General features: G+C 39.2%; 1 protein-coding gene across 2 annotated transcripts in view; it reads left to right on the top strand.

Moving 5' to 3' along the window:
• RTN1 (reticulon 1) overlaps positions 1–18,415 on the top strand; it is a 279,751-nt gene that overhangs the window by 192,250 nt on the left and 69,086 nt on the right. The window contains exon 1 of one of the 2 annotated variants that reach the window (XM_079125817.1): positions 7,874–8,127. The exons of the other annotated variant lie outside the window; for it this stretch is intronic. Coding sequence (XP_078981943.1) covers positions 8,067–8,127 — 61 coding nt within the window. The 5' untranslated portion in view covers positions 7,874–8,066. Of the gene's footprint in view, positions 1–7,873; positions 8,128–18,415 lie in introns of those variants that run through there. 2 annotated transcript variants of the gene reach the window in all.

Genomic DNA, 18,415 nt, shown 5'->3' on the forward strand with positions numbered 1-18,415 from the left:
GTGCCAACTAATATTCCATTGTATGGATGTACCACAGTTCATTTTTCCATTCATCTAGTAATTGATATCTTGGTTTGTTCTAGATGTTGGCAGTTATGAACAAAGTTGCTATGAAATTTTTCATTTTCCCTTTTCCTTCTTAGAAGAAGGAAGGAAATTTTCTCTGATTACTGTGAAAACATGATAGAGCTTTTGGAGATGACAAAATTGTGCTCACCCACTCCCAGTGACAGGGTCCTCTTAGAGTTTCCATCTCTCACACTTGTCCTCATCAGCAATTTGTCTATTACAGCTTGGGTTTTCCAGTCCAGGCACTGGTTCCCATGGGATTCTCAAATCATGAGTCTTCGCTCGCTCTAGTAAGGTGATTCTCTGTGTTTGCCTATCAGCCTCTCCCATTTAGGAAACAGTATCTGCCTCACTTTTCTTACCAACCTAAGAAGAATTGATTTTTCAGTTTGTTCATCTCTTTGCTATTTGTTAGGACAGAGGATTGACTTCCAAATTTCCTACATGCTAGACCAGAAACCCAAACTCATTTTGTCATTTTCTTGTTTCATTAATATCTGATGTTATAATTTATTATTTCTTTATGTATCTTTCTTTGTGTGTATTCATTTTTTTCTGACTTCTCATGTTGAACATCTAGCTCATTAATTTTCTGTTTGTTTTTCTTTTATATCTTTATGCATTTAGAAGCATAATATCCCAATAAATACTGCTTTAGCTTATTCTACCCAATGAATATGTGATTTCAGTGTTTCTACGTTTTTATTTCTCAATATTCCATATGTTTTCAATCCACTAATTATTTAGAGTATTTATTAATTAAAATTTAAAATTTCTAAATGCCAAGATCTTAATTCAAAGTATAATGGAGTAAATAGCAGTAAACCACTATCCCTGCTGTAAGAACTAGAAAAATATAAGCAAATTATGAAAATCATTATATTTATAAAGACTTTAGACAGTTTGGGGGTAATAAAGATGAGATAAACTAAATTTCAAGAAATAAGAGAGTTACTTCTAGGTAAGCAGACATCACTGTTCATTTTCTTCTGTAGGAGCATTTACCAAAATTAGACACTAGCTGCATATCAGTTGTGGCCTAGGTAGAGGAATTCTACTGGGTGAAAGAAAACCTACGGAACTTTTGACAGTTGCATGGCTTGACATGATGCTTGGGAATCTTGAGGAACTCCAAATATATGACTGTGCTGAGACTGAGGGGTTGTGTTTATTGTAGATCTAGTGGAAAGGGGACCTCAAACAATCACATCATAAATGTCACTCATAAGACAATGGAAACCAGAGGTGGGCTGGTCTCTAACTAAAACTGAAACCTACTATGACTCAGTTTCTGATGGAAACTAATCGACTCTTTGTCCAAATTACTTAATAGAAGATGGGGGGAAGCTTTTTCAAAAGAAAATAGCAAAAAATGTCAGTCTTTATGATTTTTATATACAATATCTATGACAGCACAAATATTATTAGACAAGTAAGAGGCAAAGCAGGTAGCCAGTATTCAAGCAAAACAGGACACAATAGGAGCAAACACACAAAAACAGAAACAAACACACAGATGATGCATACATTAGAGATAGCAGATATTACTCTTATAAATACTCTTATAAATATGTTAAAGAAAATGAATAAAAATGAAGAACTTTAACAGATGAATGGAATTTATTTTTTAAAAACTGAAATTCCTAGAAGTAAAGAAGTAATATTTCTGAATACAAGACTTATTTGGCTGCATTTTATAGGGCTTTGAACACAAAAGAGACAAAACTAGTGAACCCAGAGATCAACAGCAAATATCCAAAGTGGTAGATGAAAACATGAAAAGACCAAAGCAGAGCACAAGAGATGTTTGAGACATCTTTAGAAGGCCTAACGTGAATAATTGGATTCGCAGAAGAGAAGGAGAAAATGGGTCAGAAGGAATATTTGAAGAAAATAGAAATATGGCTGAGATATTTTATTCAAAACTGATAAAAGGAATCAACAGATTTAAGAAGCTCAACAGATCCCAAAGCAAACATAAGACTATTGTAATCAACTGCATAAAATCAGAGCTAAAAATAAAATACTTTTTTAAAACTATAAAAATTACTTTGCAAGAAGCAACAAGAAAACAAGTTTTTGATTTTTCAGCTGAAACTATGAAGACCAGTAGTTGGTAGAATGAAGTCTTTAAATTGCTGGAAGAAAAACCTGCCAAATTAGAGTTCTTTGTCCAATGAAACTACCATAATGAAAAAGAAAGAAAGGTTTTGTCAGAGGAACAAAAGTGAATATAATTGAATACTATGACCTAAACTAAAAATTAGTAAAGAAAATTCTTTGACTTGAAAGACAAGAATCCCAAATAGAAACATGATAGTGTAAGAGGAGGTGAAGAAAACTGGAAAAGAATAAATATGGAATACTATTGGCTTTTGGAATGGGGGAGGTACCAGGGATTGAACTCGGGGGTCCTTGACCACTGAGCCACATCCTCCACCCTATTTTGTATTTTATTTAGAGACAAGTTCTCACTGAGTTGCTTAGCGCCTCACTTTTGCAGAGGTTCGCTTTGAACTTGTGATCCTCCTGTCTCAGCCTCCTGAGCCGCTGGGATTATAGGTGTGCACCACAGTGACTGGCTAATATCATTGAATTTTTAAGACAACAAAAATTATGTCATTTGGTGTTGATAACATAGAATAACCCTACAACAAATATGACAGGGCGTAAATGGAATTTATTGTCATAAAATTCTTGTATTGCAAGGAAATTATAAACTTATTAATTTAAGATAAACTGGAGTCTTATTGGAATAAGTTAAGGATGAACATTGTAGCTTTTAGGATAATCACTAAAATGTTGAAAAGGTACCGCCATATAACTATTAGAGGAAATAAATAGATTAATAAAAACATACATAATTTTTAAAAGGTTAAAAGAAAGGAGGAATAAAGGCATAAAAACAGATATAAAGAATAGGAAGGAAATAAGAAGATGATGGACCTAGACCCAACTACATAAATGATCACATTAACTATGATGCTTTTACTCTTTATCACTCCCCTACCCTTGTTATCTTTTGTCTCCTGTTGTAGTTCTCCCTTTCTTTTATGACCACTCCAAATCAGCCACCACCAATTTTTATGCTCAGCATTCTTTCATGCATATCACTTTTTCCTTGTAAGTTCATTTTTCTTCTTTCTTTTTTCACCTTCAGTAAATTTTTCTTCAGGTTCTGCAATCAGTAAATTCTCTTATTCCTCACATATCTGAAAATGTCTGTGCTCCTGTCCTATTCAAAGCTGCTTCTGGTCTAGCAGTTTGTCTGGTTGGTGATCTGCCTTTCATTTATGTTCACTTTTAAGATTTTCTTCTTGTCTTTGACACCTTACAGCTTCACTGTGCTCTGGATTAGGGTATTGATTTCTTATTCATCTTGTTAAGGGCTGGCTGACTGCCATAAGCCCTATAATTTATGTCTTTTTTACAATTCTGGAAAGTTTTAAATTTGGATAAATTGTTCAACTTCTCATGTTAGTCCCCTCCCCAAACCCTTCAGTGCCGCCCTCATTTACTGACAATATTACTATTTAGGTCTGTCGCAATCTGGCCCATGCTCTTGTCTGTAATTAAGTTTCCCATTCCATATTGGTCTGCCAGGAAAGCTCTGTCACTCAAACCAGTGATGCCATTTTGCTGTTCATAACTCAGCTGTCACCTACGGTGAAGTCTTTCTGGAAGCCTCTTCTCCCCGACCTTGCTGTGTTCTGTGTATCCACTGTTTCCTGCTTCTTCAGGTATCTGTTGCTTGCACACATCTCTTTATATGTAGATCTCCCCCGACTAGACTGAAGTTCTCACTAGGCAGCTTCCTTTGTATTTACAGAGACAAATACTTGGTATGGGCTGTATAAATGTTTGTAGGCGGCATGAATGAATATGAATGAATGGATCCAGAATTGAGGTTAAACACTATCTACTTGTTAGGGATCTTATAAACCCTAACTATATACCATGCGTGAAGAGCTCTTTGCATATGGCAAGTGCTAATCCATTGTTTCAATGTCTGCAATTCATGCATTATCTTGGTACAGCAGGTTATGTACCAAATTAGTTGTCTCTTTAAATTTCCTTATTCCATATGGCATAAAAGAGTTCTTAGTGTTCTTTGATCATAATGAAGTATATTTTTAGCTCTGTGCCTTTACTTCCAATTGCTACACTTCTCAGAGCACTGAAAAAACATTGAGGCATTCTATGAGAATGCTTGATATCGTCTGACAGTTATGACAGTCTATCATGAAAAAGTTCATTTCTGGATGCTCATCTCCCCTACCTCTTAAGGGTGTTCTGGTCTGTCTTTAGATGTCTGCTTCAATTTTACCTCATGAGCTTTTACTGACCCTCCTTATAAAATAGCAAATTTCCACTTATTTCCATTCTTTATTACCTTTTACCTGCTTTATTTTTCTAGCATACTTCTCTACAAATGAAAGTGTTTAACACTTATCGTTTGCCCTCCATTTCCCCTCACACTAGCATATAAACTTCTTAAACCAAGGAACTTTGCTCCATGCCTGCAACAGTATAGCACATACTAGGTGTTCAATAAATATTTGTTGACTAAGTGTATCTGTGTAGGTGCCACTGCTTCTCAACAGTAAAACCCTGGTGCTACAGCAGACAGACACCCTAGAGTCACTCTGGGCATGCTAGTCTTCAACACTCATCTTGATGTGGGATGAGATGATAAAACTTGACTGTTTTGCTTTGCCTTAAAACAGACTGCCTAATGCATGATTTCATCCTGAAAACTAAAGAAATCACTTCCTTTCCTGGCAGGCGCCTAAACCAAGTTCTGAGGTGGCCGTATACAAAGCCCGTCTGTTCTCCACTGGTTTAAAGATAGTGACAGTTCCTGCCTGCTTTTAGCAAGCTTTCTTTTGCTTTTTGTTTCTTTCTGCTTTAGGAAAATTTACATATCTTTTCTACCCATTTGATCATTTTGACCTTGGCAAGAGCTTTCAATTAACAGTGTGGGCATTTGTGCAAAGAAAGCACCCATTTACAATGTTTATGGGAAATAAATTCTTATTATTTCATAGAAACAAACATCCAAAGCTATAACTTTTTTGTATATTATGATAAATGACTTGCTGAAGATCATGTAACTAACTTCTGGCATGCACATGGGTCCAACACACATGTTCAGTGATTCCCAGTCAAGAGATCTTCATACGCTGCTACCTTTGTCTTAATAAGTTCATTTCTGCTTCACTTGCTACCTATGCATTAATCTAAAGCCCCTCAATTTGTATGTCATTAGTGGGACTCTTGTCTGTGCTATCGGTTGTCTTACTTCCTCCAACCTTCTAATATCAGACTACTTTATTGGTTTTTCATGTACTGTCAAGCTTTTTTCTCCAGGTTTAGCATGATTGAAAGTAATCTAGCCTTTCAAAGCTAAGCTGACATTCCAAGGTCAACTTTGTGGTCAATGAACATGCACAGATAGCCCAAGGAATCTGACATAATCTATCCTCTGCTTGAAGAAGAATTTACCTCTGCCTGTGGTTCCTTGTTAGGGATGTGCTACTGTCAGCTTGTTGCTGAGATTAGCAGTGCACACTGTGCAGACTGCCCGATTAGCAATGCATGGTGTTCCTGATTATAGAGTAGACTCTTAGGGGTTGTGTAGCTCTTTGTGTTGGGGGCGGGGAGTTACTGGGGATTTAACCCATAGGCATTCTATCACTGAGTCACACTCCCAGCCCTTTTTATTTTGAGACAGGAACTCACTAAGTTGCTTAGGATCTCACTAAATTGTCCAGCATGGCCTCAAATTTGCAGTCCTCCTGCCTCAGCCTCTCAAGTCGCTGGGATTGCAGGCATGGGCCACCATGCCTGGCTAAGGGCTTGTTGCCCCTCTATTCCTGCACCGAAGGTACTTACTGACACCTGAATTTAGGACTCAGGACTGAGGATATCAATGGACTGGCAGTGCCTCCTAGTGGCTAAGGGTTCAAAAATCTACAACTGAAACGTGACCATGGCAATAACAGCTCATCTGACAAACCCCAGTACTGCCCTCTCCTTCCTTTTGAGTCTTGTCCCCCCATGATGCAGTAAGAACTCGGTGCTGATCAGCTCATCATTGTCTACCAGTCTTTTTTGGGTAATCTGCCAACTAAATTCCCCAAAATGGCCATGACAACAACAAAAAACAATTGGAATGGGGGCAGGAAACACAAATTTTAAAAGTCACTAATGTCCCTAGAGGTGGTTATTCTGAAATGTGCTTTGTAATAATGTGGTCACTGATTTCTTCCTGGTCAGTCCTGTAGGTGCTCTGACACACCCCCACACCCTGTAGGAGACATCAGTTGCCCAGAAGTGCCATAACCTTCCTGCAGTTACACTTATGAAGCATCCTCAAAAATAATTTCAGATATGTTACAAATATATGCAGAGGGGTCCAGCTGGTTTCTCTGGAAGCTTTTTGAATAGAATATGCATGATTCCAAAAACCATATTTTATTCTGTATGCTTCATAAAAATGAAAGATGTCATGTCTACAAGTATAACCTTGAGTGAGATTACTGCCCCTAGGCCTTTGCTGGCACAGAATATGTAAATGTAGATTCCGGTCTGAAAAAGAGCACCTCTGGGAACTAGGGAGGGACCATGAAGACACCACATCTCCACCAGGGGGAGAGATCCTGTGCAATAGGTAAGGCCCTGCCACAACAAAATGGAGGTGGGAGTTTGTCTTTAGTGCCAAGGAATTCTTTCTTTGATATGTTCCCATGGTCCCCAAGGCCATCATGCTGTATCTTGTCTCCTGAAATGACCCTCTTCCAGAAAATGCCACATACCAGCCCTTTTCTCTTTGCTCTATCTACCCTTCCCCCATCAAAACACACCTACCCCCTATCCAGTCTCCCAAGGTCTTGGTGTGCATTCTGATAAAGCATCGTGGGCTAAGATTTGAGTACAGGTCATCACACATTGTTCTGTTCCTTCCTTTGACATTTGCATTTTAACTGGGGACTGTGGACATCCTTGACTTTTCTGGGGGAACCAACCTTATCTCCCAACTACATACCACACACCTCCATGATCCCCAGTGTCCAATCCCAAAGGTGACACTGTTTACACAGCATGCCCTTTGCTTCTTTTGAGTGTTTTTTTTTTTTTTTTTTTTTTTAATGTCCCCCGGACTGACACCCTTGCACTGTCGCTGCTGTACAAGGTCTTTGACCAGCGTCCAAGGACTTTAACCAGGGGCCTAAAGTTACAACATTTTGATTTTTATTTACCCAGTACCCAAATACATTGAAAGTAGAGGAGCAACACGAGAAATACACCACCCCAAGCGCCTGGGCAGTAGGATTTCTCACGAATGACTGCAGCTTGACAACAAAGGTTTTGTGGAATATTCCAAAAGAGGGAGAAATTTTGGCACTTCTTTGGAAGAATCCAGGCAATTAAAATTCATCGTGGCCAGCATTTTCAGAATTAGGAATGGGAAAGATGAGTTAACGGTGGGGACAATTAGGGGGCATTCTGCTACAAGCCTGGCATTTGTACTACCACTACTGTGTCTTGTCGACAGGTTTCTGAGAAATTTCCAGAACATGCCCTACACCAGTCAGAAGAGCCCGGGTTCCCCTAACACCCACCCCCACTCTTGACCTTTTTCCCCTTCTGCCAACCCTCCCACACCCAGCCCGCCTGTGTGCCTTCCGTTCACAAGCGGCTTCACCATCTCCGGGCGCAGCTCTCCTAAAAGACTGCCCAGCCAGCCCTGTGGCGTCGAGCGGCGCCCGCATCCCCGCGCGCGCAGGCGGCTCCGGGGCCGCGCCGCGCTGATTTGCTGCCGCGCAGACTGCGGCGCCGCGCCGTGCCCGCCCCTCGCAGCGCGCGCCTGGTGCAGCCTCAGTCTGTCTGCAGCCGCGCGGCCGCCGCGAGCCCAGCTGCTGCAGCCGGGGCACCACGCCTGAGTGCAGCTCAGCGCCCCCGAAGAGCAACGGCGAATCCCCAAAGCCCGCACCATGCAGGCCACTGCCGATTCCACCAAGATGGACTGTGTGTGGAGCAACTGGAAAAGTCAGGGTATTCTTTTTATTTCAGTAGTGCATGCCTGCGGCGCACGCGAATTCCGGGATCCGGACTCGTCCATTGTGCATCATTTCACCTGTGGGACCTATGCATGCTTTATACTCAAGAGCTTTCTGTCGGGGGGAGTAAACGTGTTATTTCAAAAATCAAAATGAATGGTGTTTGATTTTTTTTTTCTTCTTTATTTTTTTTTAACCCTCTTCATCCTTTGTTGTCTTGTTGTAATGCTGCTATTTGAAATAATGCATCATTTGCCTCCTCAAGGAGCTCCTTTGGCGTTATCATTCAGTACTTGTTTAATCTTTCCTCATTCCGAGAGTTAAAGTGCTGCTTATTGTTTCATGCATCCCCATGCATTTATTTCTGTCTAAAGGTTGAAATCTCCTAGCAGAACCATTAACTGAGAGCTCTAGTACATCCTTTTAAGAGGACACACCCATTTGAGGGTTGTTATTTGTGGTCACACAAAGGAGACCGGAAACGTAGACTAGTTCTCCAAATCCTGAAAATATGATGGCGTAGCCACATATTAGAATGGCTCACTTTGAAATATTTCGGTGTTTTTGTCTGTCATCCTAGTAACCTGTAACTACTATTTATTAATAATTGGATTCTATAGAATAAATGGAGGGAAATAACAAAACAGTGACGGCCGCCCTCCAGTATAACAGATTTATTTTGAAACAGTCCATATTAGCACTGGGTGTGGCCACCCTCCAGCCTCGCTTGGATTGCTTTTCAGCCATTTTTATTCAGCCTCATACTTCACACATCCTTCTCTCCTTTGTTACATTAAAATTCTGCTCCTCACCTAGCTCAAGTGAAAGATGATAAGGAGAAAGAGATAATTTGCAAGAATGAATTGTGTGTCATCAACTTGGGTGTCTGTAAGGTGAAGTGTCTTTTGATGTTTAACAAATATGGTTCTGAAGGCGTTTGGATGTAACCTGCAGGGTTTTGCAGCAGCCCTCAGGGGAGCAAGAATACTCTGGAGCAGCAGCTGATTTTTTTTTTTTTTTTTTCCCTGAACTTGGCCATCTTCCCCTAGTAATTTTATATCACTGAAAGAATAGGTTCCTTTTCATCTTTAATGCTTTTCGGGAGTTTTTCTTCAGTATATATTTTAAGAAAAAGTTAATATATATCTCAGAATTGACAGCATGCTTGCTCTGCCTCTTGTTTGTTGGATTGGGTGGCATTGACAAAAATATAGTAGTCTACTTCAAAATGTGCGTGTCTATTGGAAATAAATTGTCAAAGGTAAATAGATGGACCACAAATTTAAAGCCAATAAATAAGAAATGTACAGCAATCAAGGGTCATATTTTTGGAAAATGATGACAGCTACATAGAAAAGCATGTGTTTAATATAGATGGCAGCTGTGAAAATTCCTTGTAACATTTCCTACATACATGTTTAGACCCATCAGTTTATTTCATATACACACTTGACAACCTGGGCTCCATAGAATATCAAGTTTAGTTGGACATAAAGACTGGTTATTAGACTATGATTATGAGTTTCTTCTATTCTTAACAAAAGTAGATACCAAAAGATGGCAGGTTTTCTGTTTTATGTGTATAAGACATGGGACATTATTTCATCACAGTCCTATTTGTTTTGTGTCTGTTGACTTTCTCTGGAGCGGTTGTTAAAAAATAAAAACATGGAAATTCACAGCAAGCACCATAATTCATCCATTGAAGGCATTTCTGCTCCTTTCCAATGTACAACTACTTGTGAAGATTAATTCAAGATCATTTAGAATCTTTTACACTCAGTGACCTTTTGGTCATCTTTAATATCATTGATTTTCTTATGTCAAATAGAACAAAGCCATTATCTTGAAAAGTGACTAATAACTGACTGGGTGGGTGGGTTTATTGGCACAAAAGAGAAATAGTAAGAAATGAATTATGCCTTTTTTTCCTCCCCAATGTGAAAACTTTCAGCTAAACTAAACCTACAAGATTTTTTCTTTAACAATGTCAATGTATCTTCTTCACTTTAATTTTCTCCTTATCAGAAGTAGTTGTTCTTAACTCATACTGCACATTAGAATCACCTGGGGAGCTTTAAAAATGAAAGGATGCCTGGGTCCCACCCCAGAGATCCTCATTCATTTGAGCCAAGCATTGGCAGTATTTTTAAAACACTCCTCAGGTGAGTTTAATATGCACTGAGGGATGCAGCCACTGGTATGTAATACCCATGGGCCGGCAGAGGTCCAGGGTACCAATGATGACACAGGGATGATCTAGGAGCATCTGCAAATGCAGTTAAAAGAAGTCAGTGCAACACCATTGAAAATGTCCTCTGCAATTATTAGGAAGTGAGCATTTTGCCTATAGAGGAAATAAATAATGTGAGCTTTAGGATTCCTTCATATTATTAAATATTTCACGGAGCATTTGCAGTAGGCTGAATATTTGATGATGATATTACAATGTATTACAATTGTAATACAATGTGTTACAATTAATTACAATGTATCATAAAAACTACAATACATGTGAAAAAGGATCTCTCCATCTATTAACATAATTTCAGCTGTAAAGAATGTTTAAAGGCTAAAAGTTTACATTATATAACATTATACAGATTCCATTTCCAACATAAAAAGATTGACCAAAAAGGTGTTAATAAAGCAAAACACATTCTACTTAGTGAAAACAAAATGAGCTAAAACAATAACCTAATGCAACACATATATAGATAAAATCTTCCAGAGCCCAACAATCCTAATGTTTATGGGGCACTTTTGCCATGCGCTTTACTTGAATTGTTGTGCTTAATCCTTTCAAATCCGGACATGTAGTTTTCGTTATCCTCAGTTACAGGTGATGACAGGCCTCTCTCAGGGCACACAGCTAGTGATGCCAGAGGCCTTCACTCCTCACTGTTCCGCCATCTGCCTCTGAGGTAGATGGCTTTTCCCCCAGTGCCTTTCTGAAGACATAAATTATCTGTGTAATGGCGATTGTGTGGGCTTCACAAGTCCTTGTTTTCATTTTTGCCAAACAAATGAGTAACATTTTTGCCAAATGAAGGACTCAGTTTTCATTTTGCCAAACATGTCACTTGATGTTTTCAGTTTACTCTTGGACTTCATGAGGCTCAGAGGAAGTAGAGCGACTTGCCCAATATTTTGTGATAAGTAGCAAACAAAGTAGTAAAAGGTGACACCCTCGGCTTTGAATCCAGAGTGTGCCCACACAACACAAGCCACCTGGGTGACTAATGCTGCATTACAGAAAATGAGCTATCTCCTCTGAGATAGTTTCACATAGGTTCTTTTTATTATTATTTTGAAGAAAACAAACTTCAGCAGCGAGGCAGGGATTTGCCCAGTTTCCACTATGGTTGTTGTCGTCATCACATCATCGTCCTAAATTCTCCACCAATGTTAGCTGTGTGTCAGTTGCTGTCCTAAGCTCCTGTAGCATGCCTTCTCTTCCCTTAGGCTTCATGATATCCCTCTCCTGTACAGAGGAGGAAATGGAAGGTGTTAAGGTTGAGAGGTTCAGTGACTTACCCCAGGACATAACTGGGTCCTGAACAGGGCACTCTGATCCTAAAGTCTCTAGTTTTTTCTATACAAATGATGCTGTGCCAGGGAGCAAAATCTCATCAGAATCATCCATCCATATGATTCCATCTGTGCTCTAAAGATCTTTTCTTCCAGATTTCCCTGTGCTAACAGATTCACCTGGCAGGATGCTTAGGAATGGAAGCTGCTACCCGTCGTATGCAGGGCTAAGGGTGGGCCTGGGCTCCCAGTGGACTGTGTGGCCTCGAGGGGCAGCCACAGCTGCTCTAGCCGTAAGTTCCTGTGGAGGATGAAACTTTTCCCGGAGAGGACCACCTGAATGCAGTCAGTACTGTACAAAATAAAATCTTGTAGAAACTCAGTGCTGGCTTATGGTGCCTTATGGGAACACTTTAGGGCAATCTGTTCTAAAAGGGGCTCATTTGAAACATTAAGAGCCAAGCAGCCCAGAACACATGGCGGGCATGATTGTTTGAGGTACAGTTTTCAGAATATCTAAACTTTATTTCTGAAAATAGTCAATATGTCTCACAACCAAATTTCCCATCTTTCTAACTTGATCTCTAAATTGTGTGCATATGTGGCCCCATATATTATTTACAGATTTCACCTTTCCAGTTTTTATGAAAGTATATTCAGCCATTCGAAGAAAGTTGGCTGCTTTGCAATTAAGCTCATAATTTGAAAGCTAAGAATTTGACATTAGTGAGTCTTGAAAAACCATCTTCTGCCTAGGTGATAGCTATAAAAATTGCTTCAAAGGCTTGATAATTATATTTTAAATGAATATATTTCAAATAAGAAAATTGTTAGTTTTAAAACTTAGAAGTATACATTTCCAATTTCCTAAAATATGTTTGACATATATCTTTAAGTTAAATCTGAGAAACATTGTCTTGTTTTGTGAAATAGAACTCTTCCTTACTGCCTATGTTGCCAAAGGGGAGGGGGAAAATTCCAACATACTTATCAGTTCTTTGTCAAACTAGTGTTAATTTTGAACAAATGAAAAAGAACAAATATGACATATTTTACCCTTTATCATAATTGTGAATTCATCACAATTCAATCCATTTCATAGTGGACAGGATTCAGATGTGGTCACAGTTTATCTCCTTTCAAGAGACTGTTCACCAAATTTCTGATGAGCAAACCTCAAACTCTAGTAGTAACCAACACTGGAAAGAACATAACATTTTAATGAAATGGGACAGAGGTATGGTGAGAGATAATTACTTTTCTTATATCTATAGTTCAAGAAATATTTTTACCATTTTGACCTTAAGTCAAAAAGTTAAATATATTCTTTGAAAAAAAAAAAAAAAAAAAAAAAAAAAACTGCTTACCTTCATGGTTCTTTTCTCTTCCACTACTATGATAGATTTTAAGAATGTGTGACACACACTTAATCACTTGTGGTTAATTATGATGTTGACCAGAAGACCAAATATACAGCTTGATCTGGTCAGAAAACTGAAGAAAGGAAAGGTACATTAAGACATTCTTTCTTTTAGCCTCATCTACCTCATTTACAAAGCCTGTTTTTTCCTCTGTGTGGCCATTTCTTACTTTGATCTCAGTTTGCCCTGGGAAGACCCCTGTAAATGAGCCCCCTAGCTTTACTAGAGCTTTAGAAAAAACTGGTCAACCGTCTGAAATACATGGCTCTGCCCATTTCACTTCCTGAAAGGGAGTCAGACCCTCCATCCTGGCAACTCTGGACCTAGGTCAACATCACAGCAGGGAGACAATGCGAATGCCACTGTCTAGTGATGAGAACCAGCAAACAGGAATCATATTCACTGTCACACAAATAAGGCCTGCGTAAACATCACGCGAGTCTTGCCTTTGGTCCAATCTGAGGAACAGCCATTGGGGAATAGTACACTGGCTTTTGTCTCTCATGGGACAAAAGTACTAGAGATTGCTGTTAGCTGTGCTTTGACAATCAAATTCTTCATTTCCCTTAGTTCCACCAAAGCTCATTTAGAGTAGTGGGTTGAAAGCTATGTTCTTTTACTGTGTATGGGATACACCAACCTTTATGTGTCTTCTCTTTTGAAACATCCACAGAGTTACTGAAGCATCTAGAAACAGTGTTGGCATTTTTCTCTCCACGGTCATATTGGCTGTATTTGGGAGATCTGAGGGAAGGGCTAGGAAAATGGAATCCATGCAACTATCTTACCAGTAGAAGTCCCTGCCAGCAGCTTCTCCTCTGAGTTTAGTGCACCTAGATTATCCTTTAAAATTTCAGTAGTTGTGTAAGAGTCTTGATAAATGAAATTCATAGATTACTTGACTAGAAGATGTCACCTTTGAAGGTCTCTGTGTATGTTTCAAGAATTGTATTACGTTTACTTCCATTATATTTCTCTTTTCATGTAAAATAAGGAAGATTAAAGTAGGGAAAGTTACTTATGTTTCTCCTTGTTGACATGTTGCGGTAATATTTCATTTGCCTCATGAAGGTCATTCAGAGAAACTGGCCTTCCATTCCTGCTTCTATCACTGGGTCAGAGAGAAATGAGGTTTGTGAGTTTTCTCATTCTGCTCACAAGGTAGTCAGCTATTATAGTCAGATCATTAGAGGTTTGCTAAAAAGTAAATAAAAGTCAATAGCACATCATTTGTCAATGGTTCATTTGTTGGAATGCTGATATTTCTACAAGCAGGAATTTCTTACAGTTCTTACTTTGCCTTTTTAAAAGTAACCTTTTTTAAATGACAAGTTAACTTGTCATTTTCTCCACCTTTTCTGGGCCAAGATGTAATATAAATATACATTTTTAAACGTAGTGCCATAATGCAGACTATTGTGCACAATTTATTGCCATTTTATATTATCTACTTACAGCACATTTTTTCTTGTAAATAATTTATGAACAGCTGCAACACTGTCTTTCCAGTTCTTACATTTTTAATAAACTTTATGAATACTGCAGCACTATTGGATCATGTAATTGAATATGTCTAAAATAGTTTCTCAAACCAAAAACTTCAGACTGTACTAAAGGGCTTTCTAGAAATTTGACATAGGAGTTAATTTCCATTTCACTATTAATTCTAACCTTGGATGGCTTCTCTTTTCTGTTGTTGAATAGATTCTGAAAAGTGAGGAAATTACTGGTTTTGGTATTTGATATTGGGACTCTTCAAATCTGTCAGTTCACCCTTAACTGCATTTGTTCTGAGATTGTCCCTTGTGGGCTCTAGTATGTGCTCCCATCTGTGGTTGGGGACTAAAATGACATTACCAAACACAGTTGATTTGTTAAGTTCATAGGACTCACTGATGTCTCATTTTTGGCAAAGGAGCTTTGAATTTGTTTAATTGTCAAAGTAATATACAGTAATACACCTGTCCTAGTGAATGTGCTTAGTGATTGTGTGCTTAGATGTTTAAATTCTCACCTGACTTTTCTATGTTAGGAGGATATTTTTAAAAAGAAAAGATAACCTATCTATATTTCGTGGTACTCAGAGACCACTTGGGAGTAATTTGTTGCAGTTACAGAATTACTTGCATTTTTCTTGAGTTCTAAGGAAACTTTATTCAATTATCTACTCTCCTATTATCAGGTAGTGTCTTAGTCCATTTTCTGTTGCCAATATCACAACAGACTGGGTAGTTTTAAAGAAAAGAGGTTTATTTGGGCACATGGTTCTAGAGATCCAAGGTTGAGAACCTGCATCTGGTGATGACCTTTTTGCTGGCCAAGTCCCAGAGGCAGAGTAGGGCATCCCATGGCGAGAGATAGGGAACACACACGTGTGTCTGTGTGTCCTGGTCTCTCCCTCTCTTCTTCTAAAGGCACCCGTGTTCAATCATGGGCGCCTCACCCTGATGACCTTATCTAATTCTAATCCCCTCCCAAAGGTCCCCCATTCTACAACACCATGGTCAGATTGTTTCCACCTTTTTAATACTTTATGATGAACACTGAAATTCAAAGTAAATTTTATAGGAGACAGACCATATTCAAAACCATAGCAGGTACAATAAAGCTTCCTACACAAATTTACATCATTCTAAGCAAAATAAAATGTGAAAAACCAGCATTTACACAGCAGATTCAGAGGACAGAAATTCTCATCTCCGATCACAACTTCATCACCTCCTACTCTTCTCACTCCATCATCAGAGCTTCAGGCCATTTGCCTGCCACCTGATCACACATAGCTACTGCCACTCTGCCAGCCCATCAGTCCCCAATTGTCCTGTCATTCCTAGCCTGATTCAGGACTTTGTGTCAATCCTGTCCGAGTGCATTTCAGTCTTCTCTGACCCTGTACCTGTGTCAATTCATCGGCCTGGGTCAGCCCCACCACTCATGAGAGAGCTCCCAGCATCTAACCTGTAGATGCGTCCACTAGAAATCCTTGATTTTAACCACACCCTCTCTGCTTTTGTGCAGTCCTTCTACTTATTTCTTTTGGAATCTTTATTATATCTCTTTATAGCAGAATTGTCCAATGGAAATATAATGTGAGACACAATATATAACTTTAAGCTTTCTAATAGCCACGCAAAAAAAATTAAGTAGGCAAAATTGACATTGATGATATATTTTGTTTAATCCAACATATTCAGAAGTATTAGCCTTTCAACATATAATTAATGAGATATTTTCCATCCTCTTTTGTACTAAGTCTGAAACCCCAGTATGTAGTTAACATTTACAGACCATCTCCTTTGGGACCAGACACAGTCAAGTGCTCAGTAGCCACAGGTGGCTTGCCCCTATGTACTGGTCAGCACAGGACCTTGCCCTTGTGATGCCATACCCCTAACCTCTTCAGTCTCAGGAAGGCCTTGTGACTCATTCTCCAGGGAGAATTTGAGTTAATTTATCCGAAGCCACTTTAAGTCACTTCCTGTCCACCTCAACACAATGTAGCCAGACCCATCACTTCCCCATCCCTTCTTTCTTCTGCCCTTCTTTGAAGAGAGCTGTGACTAATTCCATCCTTTCCTGCCTTCTGAGAATCAAATATCTTCTTTTTCCAGAACCTTCATCCCTTCCTTTGCACCAACATTCCCAGGTTTTTGCTCAAACTTAATGGTTACTTGTTGCTGCTGCTCCACCAGACTGCCATCTTTTTATTACTGTGAACTTCTGCCACTTATCCCACCCCTTACAGCGGGGTCCCCATCCCCACTTCCTCCTAAACCTGCTCTCTGTCCATTCTAAATCCAGTGTTCCTTGCTGATAACTCTTTTCTTTGGGAAGTTTCTTCTTCCTGACTGCTGTGGACCTACCTTCCTGTGGTTGCCCTTTCTAACACTCAGGATTTTCTATGGTTTCATCCTAAATTTGTGTCCCTTAGCCTTCCCTTGGAGATTTCCTCCACACTCATGGCTTGCAATCACTTCTACCCCAAATACACCCAAATGGAAACATTCCACCCCATTTACCAAATCTTATTCCTATATTTCCAGTTTGCCTATTATACAAATTTGTCTGAATTTCAATGGATTTGTGGCATTAAGGACCAATCTTAACTCTGGGCTACTGTGACAAAGCCTAAAAAAAAATCATTTAAGTTTCAAGCTTTTTTTAAAAATCAGGTATGGTGTGTAATGATCAGCCTTAACGCATTGTAATTGTGATCTCATCTCTGCCCCAGGCTGTGTCAAAATGCCTGGCTCCATGTCACCATGTCAGGAATCTGGTTTTAAAAACAAGTGTCATCTTTTGTCCCACACCAGTTCACCCTCAAATTTCCTCTTTTGTCAGTGATGCTAATCTCTCAATCCACCAGGCTTTGAAATGAGGCTTCATCCTTAATTAGCTCTTCCTCCTTTCTCCCCCAGCTCATTAGTCACCATTCTTGTCAACATAATACTCATAATATTTCCTTTTACCCACCCCATCTCCTTAACAAATTGTTCCCCACATTTACAAACCATCCCACGCCCTCTTGCCTCATCAATTTCAGCACACCCCTTCTGAATTCAACTTTTGCCACCATTAACAAGACATATTGGCATCAAGTCTAGCTTTCTTTAGATGAGTGTTCGGATCATGCCAGTTTTTGACCTTAAGTTCCTTCAAACAGGAACATAACTCTAAGATTGCTTGAGTCCTACACTTCCTAGATAATGGATGAGCAAGAGCTATGGGTAAGGACTTCTTTTCACTTAAAGAATTTCCCTTTAAATAGCTAGTTCTGAAAGCAGTTTTAAATGTAACCAAGTTACCCAAATTTAATTTTGCATAACTTTGGAGGACATTTAACACACAATAGGAAGAGGTATCAGATTTAGAAGTTGGTTGAGCTTCTTGTATTACTAGTCAGAATACAAGTTTCTTACTTTTAACTTTTCTGGCCTGTTAGATAGTCAGTCTAATGGAGTTTATCGTGGAGTTTAAATGAGGTAATATATGCAAATGTTTTGAACATTTCAGAGTTCATGTAAATAGAAAAGCTGTCATAGAGTACCCATTGTTTTAAGGTAATTTTTCTGCTAAGCTCCTAAGTAAAAGGCTCCTGGAACTTCACCGGTTGTTTGGAAGACCTGCTGGGAGATGACTGTTCACCAAACCAATGTGATTTGGCTAACCAATCTGCCCACAGACTCTTCCACAGACTCTGGGAGAGCCCAGACTGGGTGCCCACCTTTCTCAGCTCTTTGAACAGATGGCTGGAGAGATAGAAGGCTTTCTGGAAGTTATGCCATTGTTGGCAGGTGTTAGGTAATTCATTCAGTAGGAATTAGCTTGAAA

The sequence above is a fragment of the Sciurus vulgaris genome (assembly GCF_902686455.1).
Source record: "Sciurus vulgaris genome assembly, chromosome: 2".
NCBI lineage: Eukaryota > Metazoa > Chordata > Mammalia > Rodentia > Sciuridae > Sciurus > Sciurus vulgaris.